The 16,078-nt window shown below is 37.3% G+C and overlaps 2 protein-coding genes across 3 annotated transcripts; one reads left to right on the top strand and one right to left on the bottom strand.

Annotated features, from left to right (window-relative positions):
- Positions 1 to 3,663: 3,663 nt before the first annotated feature.
- On the bottom strand, positions 3,664 to 5,425 carry LOC137011239 (retinal cone rhodopsin-sensitive cGMP 3',5'-cyclic phosphodiesterase subunit gamma-like). The gene is made up of 3 exons (XM_067373938.1): positions 5,295 to 5,425; positions 4,304 to 4,457; positions 3,664 to 4,196 (listed from the first exon to the last, which is right to left on the bottom strand). Exons 2-3 carry the CDS (start codon positions 4,443 to 4,445, stop codon positions 4,120 to 4,122), a joined length of 219 nt encoding a protein of 72 aa, XP_067230039.1. The 5' UTR covers positions 4,446 to 4,457; positions 5,295 to 5,425; the 3' UTR covers positions 3,664 to 4,119.
- A 1,498-nt stretch (positions 5,426 to 6,923) lies between these two features.
- Positions 6,924 to 15,963, top strand: LOC137011319 (NACHT, LRR and PYD domains-containing protein 12-like). 2 transcript variants are annotated; one of them, XM_067374082.1, is made up of 5 exons: positions 6,924 to 6,948; positions 7,058 to 7,165; positions 12,541 to 12,809; positions 13,220 to 13,264; positions 13,488 to 15,963. In XM_067374082.1, exons 3-5 carry the CDS (start codon positions 12,554 to 12,556, stop codon positions 14,582 to 14,584), a joined length of 1,398 nt encoding a protein of 465 aa, XP_067230183.1. In that variant the 5' UTR covers positions 6,924 to 6,948; positions 7,058 to 7,165; positions 12,541 to 12,553; the 3' UTR covers positions 14,585 to 15,963. The 2 variants fall into 2 exon arrangements, with proteins under 2 accessions (XP_067230183.1, XP_067230181.1); XM_067374080.1 differs by lacking the exon at positions 6,924 to 6,948 and having other exon boundaries at positions 6,965 to 7,165.
- The last annotated feature ends 115 nt before the right edge of the window (positions 15,964 to 16,078 follow it).

Genomic DNA, 16,078 nt, shown 5'->3' on the forward strand with positions numbered 1-16,078 from the left:
CAACATTAATAAAACTTTAATTGTACATTCGCTCACCCATGAACATGGGTCCCTTCGGATTGCATTCCACTGGGCCGTGGAGGTGAAGAAAGTCTTCAACTCCTAAGATCGCTCATTGTACGGTGTCATCAAGCTATGCCTTTGTTTTGAATAAGCGACCTCTAGCAACGACAATTACATATTGTGCCTTTAAGTAAAAGTACAAAGTATCTGGTTTTACAATACAATACAAAATACCAAAAAAAAAAAAAAACCACAAAGTCAAGTCAAGTCAAATTTATTTATATAGCGCTTTTACAATTGGTAATTGTTTCAAAGCAGCTTTACATATTAGAAGCACAGAAAAAAGGGAAGTGGTTAAAAATAAGCTGTACAAACAAGCGTGGTAATATGTAACATATACAAGATGGTGCTACATTAAGCCAATGTCGGCTGACTTCCAGGGGTGGAAAAAAACCCCTAGGAGAAAAACCCAGCGTGCTAGCACTGGGAAAAAAGTCCTAGGAGGGAAAAAACCCCTTGGAAGATATATATATATATATGTAAATGGATATGGAGATCAAAATCTGAATTATACATTTTTATTATAGAGATTAAAAATAGATTATATATAAATGTATAAATGCAGCCAGAACTGGATCTGTGGGCCCATTGTCTCCTGGGCTACGTTGTAGTCAGGTCCAGACACAGGTTCTCCATCTGATCTGGATACAGCCTGTATCCAGCACCCGGCAAACCTCAGGATAAGCAGAGAGACAGATATTAGCGTAGATGCCATTCTTATTCTGATGTACAGGTATATCTAGTGTTATAGGAAATGTTCTCGGTTCCGGCCGACCTAATTATTGCAGCGTAACAATCCTTTAACGGATTTGAAAAATGTTAATGTATTGATAATGTGTTATGTGTATGCAAGAGCAAAGAGATGTGTTTTTAGTCTAGATTTAAACTGACAGAGTGTGTCTGCTTCCCGAACAATGCTAGGAAGATTGTTCCAGAGTTTAGGTGCTAAATAGGAAAAGGATCTGCCGCCTTCAGTTGATTTTGATATTCTGGGTATTATCAACTGGCCTGAATTCTGAGATCGCAATAAACGTGAAGGACTATAATGCATTAAGAGCTCACTTAGGTACTGGGGAGCTAAACCATTTAGAGCTTTATAAGTAAGTAGCAAGATTTTAAAATCTATACGATGTTTAATGGGGAGCCAATGTAATGTTGACAGAACTGGGCTTATATGGTCATACTTTCTGGTTCTAGTAAGAACTCTAGCTGCCGCATTTTGGACCAACTGTAGTCTGTTTAAAAGCCGAGCAGAACAACCACCCAGTAGAGCGTTACAATAATCTAGTCTTGAGGTAATGAATGCATGAACCAACTGTTCCGCATTTGTCATTGAGAGCATATGTCGTAATTTAGATATATATTTTTAGATGGAAGAAGGCGGTTTTACAGATACTAGAAGCATGACTTTCAAATGAAAGATTGGTATCAAAGAGCACACGTAAATTGGATTGGTATCAAAGAAAACTTGTAGAAGTGATGAATTCAATTGGGTCAAATACCTCTCATTGTGTTTATCACTGGTTAGAGCGGTTAGAGTGGAGAGTATGTTTAAGAAAAAAAGGTATTTGTAGTTTGTTCCCTTACACCACTGTTAATGGACTTGCAATTTTTCAGTTTTTTATTATTCTGCTCAGTTTGAGACGCTGTTCTCTCACTTGTCAGTGCTGTGAAATTGTGGCATCAGTTCTAAAATCATCAAACTCCTGTCTGATAGAGCTGGACATGAGAGGCAATAATCTACTGGATTCAGGAGTGAAGATGCTCTCTGATGGACTGAAGAGCCCAAACTGTCAGCTGGAGATACTGAGGTTTGAAATTCATTAATTCAGTAGTCAAATCCATGAAGCATTTGCTAGCAGATCTAGTTGTGACATATAAATTAAGGTTAATAGCTGATCTCTATGATGTTGTGCAGTGATAAACACATAACAGTTTCACATAACAGCTGTTACTAGATCACCACTGACAGGACCCGAATTATGTGTTGCACAATGTTTATTATGTAACAGTTTGTTCCGGTCCTTGATTATAATTGGCTCAGTCATGTTAAAAGTTGTAAATCTTTCTAAAAAGAGTGGTTCTCAGCTCTGGATCTGGAAACTCACTGTGGTGCATATTTTGTGTCTCTTTCTCATCTGACATGTTCAGTTCATTTCATGGAGTTTAACCTAATAACCTGGATTCAGTTGTTCAAAAATAATCTGATCAGATTTCAGCTGCAGGACTGGATCAAGTCTTGAAAACGGGTTGTTCAAAAGAAGAAAAGGATTCTGAAATCTCCTTAGATCCCAAAATCCAATTTTCAGTTTGTGTTGTTCAAAACATTTCAGTAAGACTGGGATAACTTTTATCCAAAAAATCAGGATTATCCTGATCCTAGCAGAAGGGAGGGTTTCAGGAACAAAAATGTAATAAAAATGTAAAACTGGTCAAAGAGCACAATTTTTGGAGCATGTTATATATATACACACATTTTTTTTGTTCTTGATTATTTTAATTTTTAAAGCAGTGTTTCTCAAAGTGCATGGGAGATCAACAGGAAAAACAAAAACAAATAATAAACAGAAAACAGCCATTGCAATGGCATTCAAGTTTATAAAGTGGCAATGAACACCAATCACACTGAATCATTCTTCTTCAGACTGTTGACTTCTCTCCTTCTGAACAAGCCTGGCATAGAACTTCTTCCCATAGCACCTCTTCAACAGATGGCATGACAATGTGCTATTGTAAATGCGCCGCTCTGCTGCTCTATGTGTTCCAGCAAGAATAATGTCAAAAGAGCTAACTGAAGAGAATCACTGAAATAGTCACATTTTTATCTGATATACTATTTTACAGTATTTAGTCACCTAAATACTGGCACAGCCCTAACAGTGGGTGCCAGATATGCATGGTACTCTGTACTTCTGGTACTACAAAAAATACTGGTATTGTCACATTTTCAAAATTTCAGTACCAAAATACAAAGACTAAATACCAAATAATAAGACTACAGATTCTTGTTTACACATTTCAGTTGAACTCTGTTTTAACGGTTTTATGAGATTGTGTTTTGATGTTAATATTTATAAGTTTTCATCATTACTACTTTATCTGGTAAATGGCTGTAGAGATAACTTTGCTGGCAATCAGAATTCACCTTTACTTTTAAAAGAACAAGTGTCTTTAAAAATATGATGCAAGGTGCATCCCAGTTTTGTCAATAAATAAAGAATGTGTAATTATTCAGTTTTTTATTATTCTGTTCAGATTGGAATGGTGTTCTCTCACTGGTCAGTGCTGTGAAACTGTGGCATCAGTTATACAATCATCAAACTCTGTCTAATAGAGCAGGACATGAGCTGGACATGAGCATACATACAAAATGTATGCTGGTAAATTAGTAGTTTTACATAAAGCCCTTCTAAAAGGTATTTATCTGAATTAATACCTTGGTATTTCTCAGATTGTATTTTGGTAGTGCCTATGCCTAATATGACCAATGGACATAAAACCAAGATTTAACACTTTGAGACTTAGTTAGAGGTTCATATTTGAACAGAGTGGAAATTATTGATATTGTTTCATAATAGACCCAGTTTAAATATTTTCTGTCATTTCTGAAAGAGAAAAGACTAATCACACAAATTTGGGAACATACTTTTTTTTTATTGTGTTCTACTGCCAAATCAATGGTTTTAATTAACTATGATGAGTTGATTCTGACACAGACACAATCACATTCACAGTTCAAAAAAATAAAGTCCATTTTCAGCATAGTTTTGTTTTTTCCATAACAACTAAAAAAGAGAGAGGGCCTGCATGATATTGCGGCTCTGAGATCAATTCCTCCTGTTAAGAGCTCCAGTGATGCAGTGAAGAAGAGCAGCAGAGAGTTACTGTTCCATTTGTCCTTTTTTACCAGAAAAAATAAGTATTAATCATGTTGGATCCTCTTTGTGTGCTGGGCTGAAAGCATGTGCTGCTGGTTCAGTCTCATGTGAGTAACATTAAGTGATCATCTGATAAAAGGTCTCCAGAAGAGAGCAGGGAAAAAGTTGGGTGGATGCGCTACAATATTCCATATTTTGCCAGATCACTGAGCTCCATGTCGCCAAAAGCTTCCCAGGGGCAAACCACAGTGATGTCTGTTGGAAAGCCAGAGAAAGAAGGTGTTCAGGTTCATCACTGCGTGTCATTCAAAACACTGAAACAATATTTACGTTATAAAGTCAACTAAAATGACACGTTTTACCTGTGCCGAGACCCTCCATCCCAGGGATGTCATCTCCGAAGCCTTTCTGTCCAGGTTTAGGAGCCTTGCTCTTGAAGGTGCGAGCGGTCCTCTGCTTGAACTTTGGTGGCCCTCTCTTCTCAACAGGTGCTGGGGCGTCCATTTCTCTCACTTACTGAAATATAAACATAGTATGTTTCCTTTAAAAATGTCCTCAACAGGTTAGCTGTTAATCTTTGACAGGGTTTCATTTTGTGATTTTGTTAATCCTAATCTGCTAGTTACACAATGAGTATTTACCAGCATCTGTTTGCCTTGTGAGATATACAGACAGTGTGAATGATAAGATCTTTACATAATCGTGCTAATCTTGTAGAGGAGATGCCCAGCGCTGTAATCCCATCACATTTATCCTAGCCTACTTCTGGAATCCAGGGAGAAATGTGTCAGAGCTCCTGTTTTTAGTCTGTTTTTGCCTAAATTGGCTTTTGCTGTAGAATATCTACTGTACATTTCAGCTTCACCTAAAGACAGAAAAGTTTAGTTTGAGTCTTTGTGGCTGTAAGCTTGTTTCCACCATAGAATAAAAATTTAAAAAAAAAAGTACAGTTATGGTCAGTATTTATCACACAATTCTGATTTTTTCCCTCACAAGTCCAACTTTATATTCCATGTCAGAAACAAGCATCACCTGTAGTTTAATGTTGAAATGTCCAGGTATGTAATTTTGACTCACATTCTGTTTTTCCTTCTTATTTATTTCCTCTCCATCACTAAATCTGTCTGTTATTTTTCAGTCCACGAAAGTCTTTCTCTCTTTCTGTTTTTTATTAAATCTGTTTTGTGGTTTTCTCCTCATGAACAAATGACAATCTTCTCTTCCAGTTCTCAGTAAATCATGTGTTGTGTATTTACTACTGCCTGAGCAAGAATAAAATACCATAGTAATTTACCTGGCTGTTTCTCAGTGCATTGTGCTGTAAATGTGTTTCAGGTGAGGTGGATCTCTTACCTTGTGCTGGAGTTTCTGGTTCTTCTGGTGGTTCTTCTTCGCTTCTCTTCTGTGATGTCTTGCTTCAACTCGTGTCCAGTGTCTCTGCTGGCTGCTTTTATAACACTCGATTAATCTTCTGATCCTCAAACACCTCCCACAGAAACAGATAGAAGGATCATGAGATTGACACATGGAGGATTTTAAGCACTTCAGGCTCTTCCAGCTCTGTGAGGACACATGTATGAAAACAGTCATAGTTTATTTAGATTTTAATTGTAAGCAAATATAATCTAAATCTAAAAATAAACCAGTATTATGTTTTATTTTGATGCTGTGCCTGTTTAACTATATGATTAAAAGATTATCATTAATTTCTTATCAAATGGCATCAAATGCTTCTTGTCAACAAACTCAGTTTCTGATCTCAGGTCAGGGTCCTTAAGTCACTTCTCCAACCTGCGACTGCTGAGGTGCAAAGATGATTTCACCATTCACATCTATTTTTAACTTCGAGCGGCTAAAAAAACAGCAGCTGATATTCTGAGAAACACACACATGATTTACCCTGATCCTAAACATATGGTTATAGCTGAACTTTACTAATTAAAGTTTAAGCAGCTCTAATCCACAATCCCAATTGGCTGTCCTGACAGTCATTATATAATTAGCTGTATGCTCAGTACCAGAATGTTCTCATGTCCTTAAAATGAATGTTTTCATGAGCTTAAAATGGTAAAAAGTAAAGGGGCGGTACTCACCAAAGGGGGCGGGGCATTTTGGGGAGGGGGGTGGAGTTATGCAGGATTGGTTGTCTCCCTCGGTTGCAAGGGCATAGTTTTGGTTTGAACATTTGGGGGTTGAAGTGTGAGGTGTTTAACAGGGTCCCGGGGCATATGCTCACTCGTGAGGTTTATTTATTTGTTTATTTTTGCAAAATGGTCTTTTGCATAAGAATTTAATTAGCCTTAGTAAGATTTCTTATGGCTCCTCATTACCATGCTTAGGGTAATGTTCACCTTTTCTTTCTTTTTATCTATAGCATTTGTTATGAAAAATAGAATTTATCACGTTCTATTTATTTATTGTGGTAAATTTAGAGTAGTTGTAGAATACTAGATAACCTGCGAATAGAATTTTCCCTTGTTTACCATGTATTTAAGTTGCTGCCTTTGCACTCTTCAGTTGTCTGGTATTGTTTGTGTTAAGACACACTGTTACGCCTTTGGAACGTCTTTGAGTCTTTTAAATAAACCTTGTTTGATTTTTGTATTTATCTTCGTCTTCTTTGGAGCAACCCATGACAGTTTATAGCATTAGCAGAGATAATTTTTTTCATCCCTAAGAAACTTTTAGTTATAATTTAATTTAATATATTTAAAGACAGATACACAATTTGTTCAGTAAACCACTGTTTAATAAAAAAAAGCAATTTTATGTTTAGTTTTCTTCCTACCTGCTCTACCAAACCCCTACCGAACCGTGAGTTTTGTGTACCGTTACACCCCTAGTCTACATACATGTCATATCCAAGTTTTTTAGTTCCATGTACAGTGTGCTTTGTAATGATCTTATAGTATTGCCAAAATTACACAGCCTGTGGCAGGCATCTAAGCAAAACAGGAAAAGAACACAGTGAAAATGAAACCAAAAATGAGCATAACCATTACAAGAGGTAGAGGATAGAAAATATTAGCTCAGTATAAAACTCCACAAAGATACACAAATATGTGTTTGTTTGTTTGACTGGATGTTTCTAACAGTTTTATCATGTAATTCTGCAGAGAGGTACAGTTCTTTGTGAGAAAACAAAAGTGAAAGTTCTTTTGTTGACCAAGGTGCCATTTCAGAAGAGGACAAAAACATCTACAAATATTGTCAATATCCAAAAGGTAAGTTAGTAAATACTCTTTGTTACTGACCAATGTTTAATTATGTTTCCAGTAATCACAAAAGATTCATGCAGCACAACTAATAGACCTTTATATGACTAAAGTAATTAAAAAGGTCTGTTTCTCAACAAGAGGTAATTATTCTCAAATAAACAACTCTATGACCGAGACGGTGTGTGTGTGTGTATGTGTGTGTTAGAGCAAGAGAGAGAGAGAGTGAAAGAGAGAGAAAATTTGTGTTTGTCTGTGTGAGTGTACAGGTTTATATTACATTGTAGGGACCAAAGGTTAGTAAAACCTGAGATCACTTTCATTGTGGCGACCAGCCAGCAGTCCCGATGAGGGAAATGGATTAATAAAAATACTAATTTATGATTTTTTGAAAATGTTATAATGCCAAAAGTTTTGTGTGTGAGTGTGTGAGTTTGTGTGAGGGTGTGCGTATTTGGGGGCTTTCTCACCTTTTCATAGTTCCCAGAACTATTTGCTTTTCCCAGATTTTGCCGTATTCGCACCGCAGGAACTAGGAATGATTTTAGTTCTAGGAACTCCTTTTGGGGGAACTAAATTAGCCCGTACTTCAGAGTAGGGTCTAGTGGCTAGTTCCCAGAACTAAGTTCCTAAAGATATTCGGTGCGAAAGCCCCTTTTGTGTGAGTCTGTGAGAGAGTCTCTCTGTGTGTGTGAATGTGTGTGTCAGAGAGTGTGTCTGCGTATGTGAGAGTAAGTGTGTGTGTGTATGTGTACTTATTTTGGGAACAAATTTGTACCCAGAAGTGTGCAAAACAAAAAAATCTTCAAAAACATTTCAAAGCCGATAACCGATATATTGGCCGATAAGTCTAAATCCAAATTTTGATATACTTTGGGAACCTGATTACAAAAACACAAGGCTCACCGTTAAAAGCCATGTCCCTAACACTTAACATAAATAGTACAGTAGCCTAGTTTGAACCAGTGAAATATTCCTTAACTTTTAAAATTAATTTTACACTCTTATGGCCAACTTTCTTTATAAAAACAAAAAAACAAAAATGGTAACTTTACAGTAAGGTTTAATTTTGATAGCATTAATTAACATGAAAAATGACTTCTACTTCTAAATGTTTTATTAATCTTAGTTAATGTTAATCTCAACATTTTCTAAGACATTTTTAAGATCCAGAGTTGTATCTGTTAACCTTAGTTAATGCACTGTGAAATAATATGAACACAAATATTTTATGAACTGTCACAAAGGTTATTGTTCTCTGTTAGTTCATGTATTAACAAATAAGACCTTGTTGTAAAATGATGCCAAAAAAGTATATTGCCTAGTAAAAATACAAAATAAAATGGAATAAAATACCTAATGCCATTAAAGTCATAAGACAATAAGGAAATTATTTTAATCAAACCATGTTGTTAATCAAAAATAATACGAGAACAATAAAAGTGTTCATTACTTATGTTGTTCCTTATCCTGCACTCCTGGTTTAGTCACCGTTAATGTGTATGTTGTGTGTTATACCCATACTTCTTTTGATCACTACCTGTGGGGTTATATTTAGTAAAGTTTGTTTTGGAATCTTATTCTTCTGTGTCTCCGTATGCCTGCCTGCACACACCCGTAAAAGATGACCAGACCAAAAATGGAATGGAACGTTAAGTTCATTGAGGTAATTCAGGAGAGCACCGATTTTTTTTCACTTACACTTCTGGGATTTTCATCTTGACATCATCTGTCCACTCGACGACTAGACCCTTAAAGGTGCCCTAGAATCAGAATTTGAATTTACCTCAGCATAGTTGAATAACAAGAGTTCAGTACATGGAAAAGACATACAGTGAGTTTCAAACCCCATTGCTTCCTCCTTCTTATGTAAATCTCATTTGCTTAAAAGACTTCCGGAAAACACTCAGATCTCAACATAACACCGACTGTTACGTAACAGTCGGGATCATTAATATGTATGACCCCAATATTTGCATAATGCCAGCTCATTCGACGCATTAGACAAGGAAAGGCAGTATTAACGGCTGGATCTGTGCACAGACAAGGTAAGCAAGCAAGAACAACAGCGAAAAATGCATTTTTAAACACTTGCAGTCTATATAATGCATAAACACAACTTCATTCTTTATAAATCTCTCCAACAGTGTGTAATGTTAGCTTTAGCCACAGAGCACAGCCTCAAACTCACACAGAATCAAACGTAACCTAACATAACATAATTCAAAGCATGCATATAGCATGCATGACGAATATCTTGTAAAGATCCATTTGAGGGTTATATTAGCTGTGTGAACTTTGTTTATGCAATGTATACATAGTCGAGAGCTTGTGGGGCAGAGTCGGCGCATCTCTTAAAGGGGCCGTGCTGAAAAAATCAGTGCATAGTTAATGATGCCCCAAAATAGGCAGCTAAAAAAATTTATTAAAAAAAATCTATGGGGTATTTTGAGCTGAAACTTCACAGACACATTCAGGGGACACCTTAGACTTATATTACATCTTGTAAAAAAACAATCTAGGGCACCTTTAAGATAATTTTCTGGATTGGGGTGAACTTCCACAACCCCATCAACCTCCCAGGTACCACCGGAGTTGGCGGGAAGGTGTTGTGAGGTGTATGGAGAGTGTGCACCCCTGATCCAGAGCACAGCCAGACCCACAGCCAAAGCTACTGCCTTCAACTCCAGAGAATACATGAGAGCCCCCCACAGATGTTGAGGGACCGCTCCCCACAACGAGGTAATGGGAACCAAGGACTGGCTCCTTAGAGTGGAGGAATCATCTCCCACCCAAGACCAACCTGTATCATCTCTTTCATTGCAGCTTAAAGTTAGCATTATAAATGAAATGGACGCTGATTTATTCTTCTCTTTGATTTGTTTGGACTGTTCCCTACTCACCATCATCCTGTCCAGTCTGATGTTACCTACATCATAGAGCTCAGCCAGTCCTCCAGCCCCGCTGTTGCTAGAAGCTTCCAGTCTCTGGAGATGCCCTGCTAGGGCATCATGCTGCAATTCATGCATCCATCAGCAGCAGTCTCAGTTTCCCTCATTCCATCTCGGCCCTTTGACCTGTTGGCTCCTCCCTGGCTCCTCCCAACTTTGGCTCCTCTAGGGACCCATAGCCTAGTGAATCCAATTGGTTCCCTAGTCCCACCAGCTCCCCCTTGGTCAGTCATCGCTCCTCCTACGGCACAGATATAACAGGCTGTTCACTATGCTTCGTCCCTCCTCCCCTACGGCTGCAGCGGGCATTTAAAAAAGCAACACGTGTCAAATTCTTTTCAGACATGAGAAGCATTTATTAACATCTTGTCTAACAAAAGAAAACATTTAATAATATTTTTACTCCAAACTCCCTTCATAACGACAGTTGAGCATCCTTCTGTGAGATAATGTGGCTTCTTAAACAGAATATGGCAGTTGTGTGTTTATTAGTCATGTTTAATTAATCAAAGCGTTTCAATCTTCTGTTTATTCCAAGTAGGGATAACTGCAGGCTGGAGCAATGGGCGTGGCTAAAGGTTTAGGTGTGCCGAAAGGTAGGGGCGTGAAGTAAGTTCTTTATGATTGGTCGACAAAGCTGTCTGTCAGGGTGTGGGGATAGGGTTAGGGGTAGTTTCAGTTGTACTGATTCACCTTTCGGAACGCCTCATTTTGGCATGCTCATTGATCCAGGCTGCAGCTATCACTGTCTCGTTTATTTAGCTACAGCAATATGATGCATGTTATCGTATTCTGCTGCAGGGCATATTTTGAGTTTTTCTGCAAGTACACACTCACACACATTCTATCCCCCTACCCTATCCCTAAACCTAACCATCACATGAAACTGTGCATACCTTTACTTTCTCAGAAAAACAGCATTTAGTATGTTTAATAATCACAATCTGTGTCCCCACAATGTAATATAAACAAACACACACACACACACAAGATACATACAAAATACGATCATGCACTGTACACATGCACTACTGCATAACACCAGCGAGGCAGTTTATCTTCAACCACAGCGCACATGCACACCAGTGTGCATTATAACCCCACCCCATATGAGTAATTTGCGGGTGGGACATTTACCCACCACTTTTTTGCCAGGGTTGATATTGTCCTCACCACTTTCTGAAATACCTTGCGGCACAGATGTCCCAAATAGAAAGAAACATCTCCATTTTATTAGGAATTTGTTTGTGTTAAATAAGAGGCGATCTATTGCTGGAATGTTTTTTTTTGTTTGTTTTTGTTTTTTGTTTTTTGTGAGTGCTCGTTGCCACTGTTATCAGTTCTCTTTTGGCACTCGTGAACACTGCACAATCTTCACAGATGAGCGTGTCAATCTATCGCTGTTGCGGACACTCTCTTTTCATTCTGGTGAAATCACAAAACAACATGCACAGAGAAACATGATGAACACCTTTGGTTTTAATGAGAGAAAAAAAAAGAAAAAAAAACTATACAAGGGTGGATTAGAACCTTGAATCCAGAACCTCTCTGACAAGCTTAGCAAAAATTCGACCACTCGACCATTACACCTCTAAAGTGTATAATGCAAATATATGTTTGTTCACTGATGCGAAGAATTTCAGACTAAAAATGTAATTTGCAATTGATTTCTGGACATTGTAATAATGTCCTTCTTCAGTCCAAATGATTGCCTTGAAAAGGCACACAAAGGAGATCAAAAACAGGATCAGTAAGAGGGGTGAAGGCAATGGCCATAGCTTAGTTTACTTCCTCATTCACAATGACATTCCCCCACTGATGTCATCAACATCACTAATTTACTTCCCCCACTGATGTTGATGACATCAGTGGGGGCGTGCTCCGATACATTGCTGGGCCCCTGGAGCACTCTGTCAGTACACATCAAAATTTGATTGGCTGATGAGACACGTCAAACAAAGTTATGATCAAATGGAAAATTTCAGCTTCAACGGAAGGCTAGCTATATACTAGTGCTAGTCCATGGATCTGTGTTGCGTTTAGATGACATATGGAAAATCCAGCTCAGCCTCACAAAAAAACAAAAAAAAAACAAAAACATATTCTTTCTGGAAATATAATCATAACGTATTTTAATAGAAAGTAATTGAATTTATATACTTTCAGACACACATTAATTTAATTTCATTATGAAAAAATACATATTTTTGTTTATTTTTGATAGGGCCAGCAGAGAAGGCCCTGATGGCCCTGACAGCCCACCAATGTTCTTGAGTCTAATCATTGTGAGACTCAATCATCAGTAGCATTCAGCTGAATCTATCAGACCGCAGTATCATTTAATTGCATGCATATATTTGCACTTACTGCATATATCTCTACTATAAAAGTGCAACAATTAGTAGACTTTTATCTTTTTCTTTGCTCCAACAGTCCATGAAGGACAATGACAACTGCTTTAGCGCTGCTTCAAAATATTCTAGAAGACCTGGAACGAGACAATCTGAAGAAATTTAAGAGTCGCTTAAAACAAGAAGGACCCATTAAAGCTGGAAAATTGGAGAATGCTGATGCCACTGATATAGCGGAAATAATGATGGAGTGTTTTCGAGCAGAAGAAGCTGTGGAAATCACACTGAACATCCTGAGGAAGATAAATCAGAACCAGCTGGCTGAAGAATTACAAAACAAGTACATTGAAGGTAATAATAATAAAAAAAAGAATAGAGAATGAGGCAGCAGAGATTCATAGAAATGTGTATTCAAAATTTTTTTTTTTTGTGGAAAAAAATTCTTCTGTTCACCCAGGCTGCATTTATTTAACCAAAAATAGTTGAAATATTGTAAAATATTTATTTATAATTTAAAGTTTTGTATTTTAATAACTTTTTAAAAATACAATTTTCCAATGCTGCCATCACAGTAAAAGTTTCACAGCTGAATTTTCAGCATCATTACTCAGTCTTCAGTCACATGATACTTCAGAAATCATTTAATTTGCTGATTTATTTAATAGTTTAATAGTTCTGATACTTAGTGAAGTGTTGAAACACGATGCAGAGCCTTTTCAGGATATTTTGATAAAGTCTCATTCTTTTCTCTCTCTTCACAGTGCAAAAATCATTAGAGCCAGCTGCGAAACGCATAAGAAAACAAGGTAAATTAAGCTTACACAGGTCCTTACAGCAGGATCAAAAATTATGTTTGATATATATTGATCTTAGAACAGAACTGCTTTCAATACAATTAATTTAAATACCATATGTTTGCTCCAGTTTATTATAATGATAATCATGCCAATGTGAAAAATCTTTGTGTTTAATTTTCTAGTGTTGTTTTGTTCATGCCTTTCCCTGTTTATTTATGTTTTTTAAAAACAGATGATTTCTGGCTGCAGGAATTCTTAAAAACTCACAAAATGAACATGAAGGAGAAAGTAGAACACATTTTTGAGTGTAAAAAGACGAATGAAGTACATCTCAAGGATGTTTTCACAGAACTCTTCATTACAGAGGGGGATATTAAAGAAGTAAATAAACAACATGAGATTCTTAATATTGATGAAGCCATTAAACCCCATAAACCACAGGACAGGCCAATTAAATGTAATGATGTATTTAGTCAGAACAAAAATAAGAAAAAGATTGTGCTCTCCAAAGGTATCGCTGGCATTGGAAAAACTGTCTCAGTGCATAAGTTCATTCTGGACTGGGCAGAAGGAAAAGCAAATCAGGATATTGACTGTGTTTTCCTGCTTCCATTCCGAAAGATTAATTGCATTAAAGTTGAAAAGAGCAGTCTGCATGAGTTTCTAAAGAAATTTAATCCTGAACTGAAGGACCTGGAAACAGCAAATATATGTGAGATATATAGTTGTAAGCTTGCGTTTATCTTTGATGGACTGGATGAGAGTCGACTGACTTTGGATTTTGACAGTGGAATGGTGACAAGTGTTGATGAGCAATCTTCTATAGATGAGCTGTTTACAAGTCTGGTGAATGGGACTCTGCTTCCATCAGCTCATGTCTGGGTAACCTCAAGACCAGCAGCAGCCAATCAGATCCCTCCTGAGTATGTAGGGTTGTTCACAGAGGTGCGAGGATTCACTGACCAGCAGAAGGAGGAGTATTTCAGAAAAAGAATCAAAAATGTGACTCAGGCCTCCAAAATGATCTCACACATTAAGAAATCTCGTAGTCTTTACATAATGTGTTACATTCCCGTGTTCTGTTGGATCACAGCCACTGTTCTTCAGGACATTCCCATTGAGAACAATGCAGATAACATCAACACAACACTCACTGAAATGTACATCCACTTCCTGTTGATACAGATGAACATGAAGAGCCAGAAGCATGACAGAAAAACAGAAAGAGAACGTACCAAGCTCCTAGATTCCAATAAAACAACGATTTTGAAGTTAGCTAAACTAGCATTTGAACAACTGAAGAAAGAAAACAGCGTGTTCTATGAGTAGGATCTGAGAGCATGTGATATTGATATGAGTGAAGACATTGAGTCCACAGGAATGCTGACTGAGATCTTTCAGCAAGAAGCTGGACTTCATGAGATGAAGGTCTTCTGCTTTGTGCATCTGAGTGTTCAAGAGTTTCTCGCTGCAGTGCACATGTTTCTCTGTTACCTGGACAAGAACATTGACAAGCTGCAGTTTTTCCTTGAAAAAACACAAAATAAAGTCAGGCCTGACCACATTGACAAGCCAGACAAAAATATTGCTTTATGTGATTTACTAACAAAGGCTATAGAAAAAGCGATGCAATATCAGAATGGACATTTAGATCTATTTTTACGGTTTCTGCTGGGTATTTCACTGGAATTTAATCAAAACCTGCTCAGCGGCCTGTTCACACAACCTGAAGACAGCAAAGACAGTGTCACAGAAATAACCAAACACATTAAAGAACAATTACAAAACCATGAGGACATCTCAACTGAAACTTCAGTCAACCTGTTCTACTGCTTACTGGAGCTCAATGACAATTCATTATATACTGAAATCCAAAGATACTTCAGATCTCCAGAAAGAAACCTCTCCTCTTCCATGTGCTCATTGATTGCTTACGGACTGTTGATGTCAGAGGAGGTGCTGGATAAGTTCACCCTGAATATGTATAAGACCACATGGGGAGGCCACATGAATCTTCTGCCAGCTGTGAGATGCTGCAGAAAAGCCATGTAAATAACTTGTTGACAGCTGCTTAATCAAAGTTTTTAACACTGAGAATCATTTTTTTAGCATAATATGCAATGTGAAGGATCATGATTTTACTGATTTTGGAGAGTAAAATCTGTATTTACTAAAACTGATTTACTAAACAATGATGTTATAGATATACACTTGAAAGTTATTTTCAAATCACATCAATCAATCAATCAACATTTATTTATACAGCCCTTTACAACACTCAAGGTGAACCAAAGTGCTTTCCAATAAAAACAAAACAATGTAAACAAAAATTAAAAAGCAACAAGAAAATGAATTAAAATACACAAAATGCCAGCACAACTGCTAGATATTAAAAGCCAGTCTAAATAAATAAGTTTTAAGCTTAGCTTTAAAAAGGCCCAGGTCAGTGATAGTGCGCATATCGGCGGGGAGCTTATTCCAGAGTCTGGGCCCAGCAACAGAAAAAGCCTGGACACCCCAATGTTTGCACCGTGACCTTGGGACTTCCAGTAAAAGTTGGTTTGTTGACCTAAGACTTGTTGACCATCAATTCAAATAAGTCACATCAGTTCCAGCATACATGACATTTATACATATTTTTTTGCTAAAAAAGCTTGAATGACATCACTGTTCATCACTGTTACTACAAACACTGTTCCTACTAGATACACACAATATATGCCTTGGACAAATATCCTGTTTTTACAGACTCTCTTACTGTCAACTTGATGACACCTGCTGTAAAACTGTGGCGTTGGCTCTGCAGATACCAAACTCACCCCT

This window comes from Chanodichthys erythropterus, chromosome 21 (assembly GCF_024489055.1).
Source record: "Chanodichthys erythropterus isolate Z2021 chromosome 21, ASM2448905v1, whole genome shotgun sequence".
NCBI lineage: Eukaryota > Metazoa > Chordata > Actinopteri > Cypriniformes > Xenocyprididae > Chanodichthys > Chanodichthys erythropterus.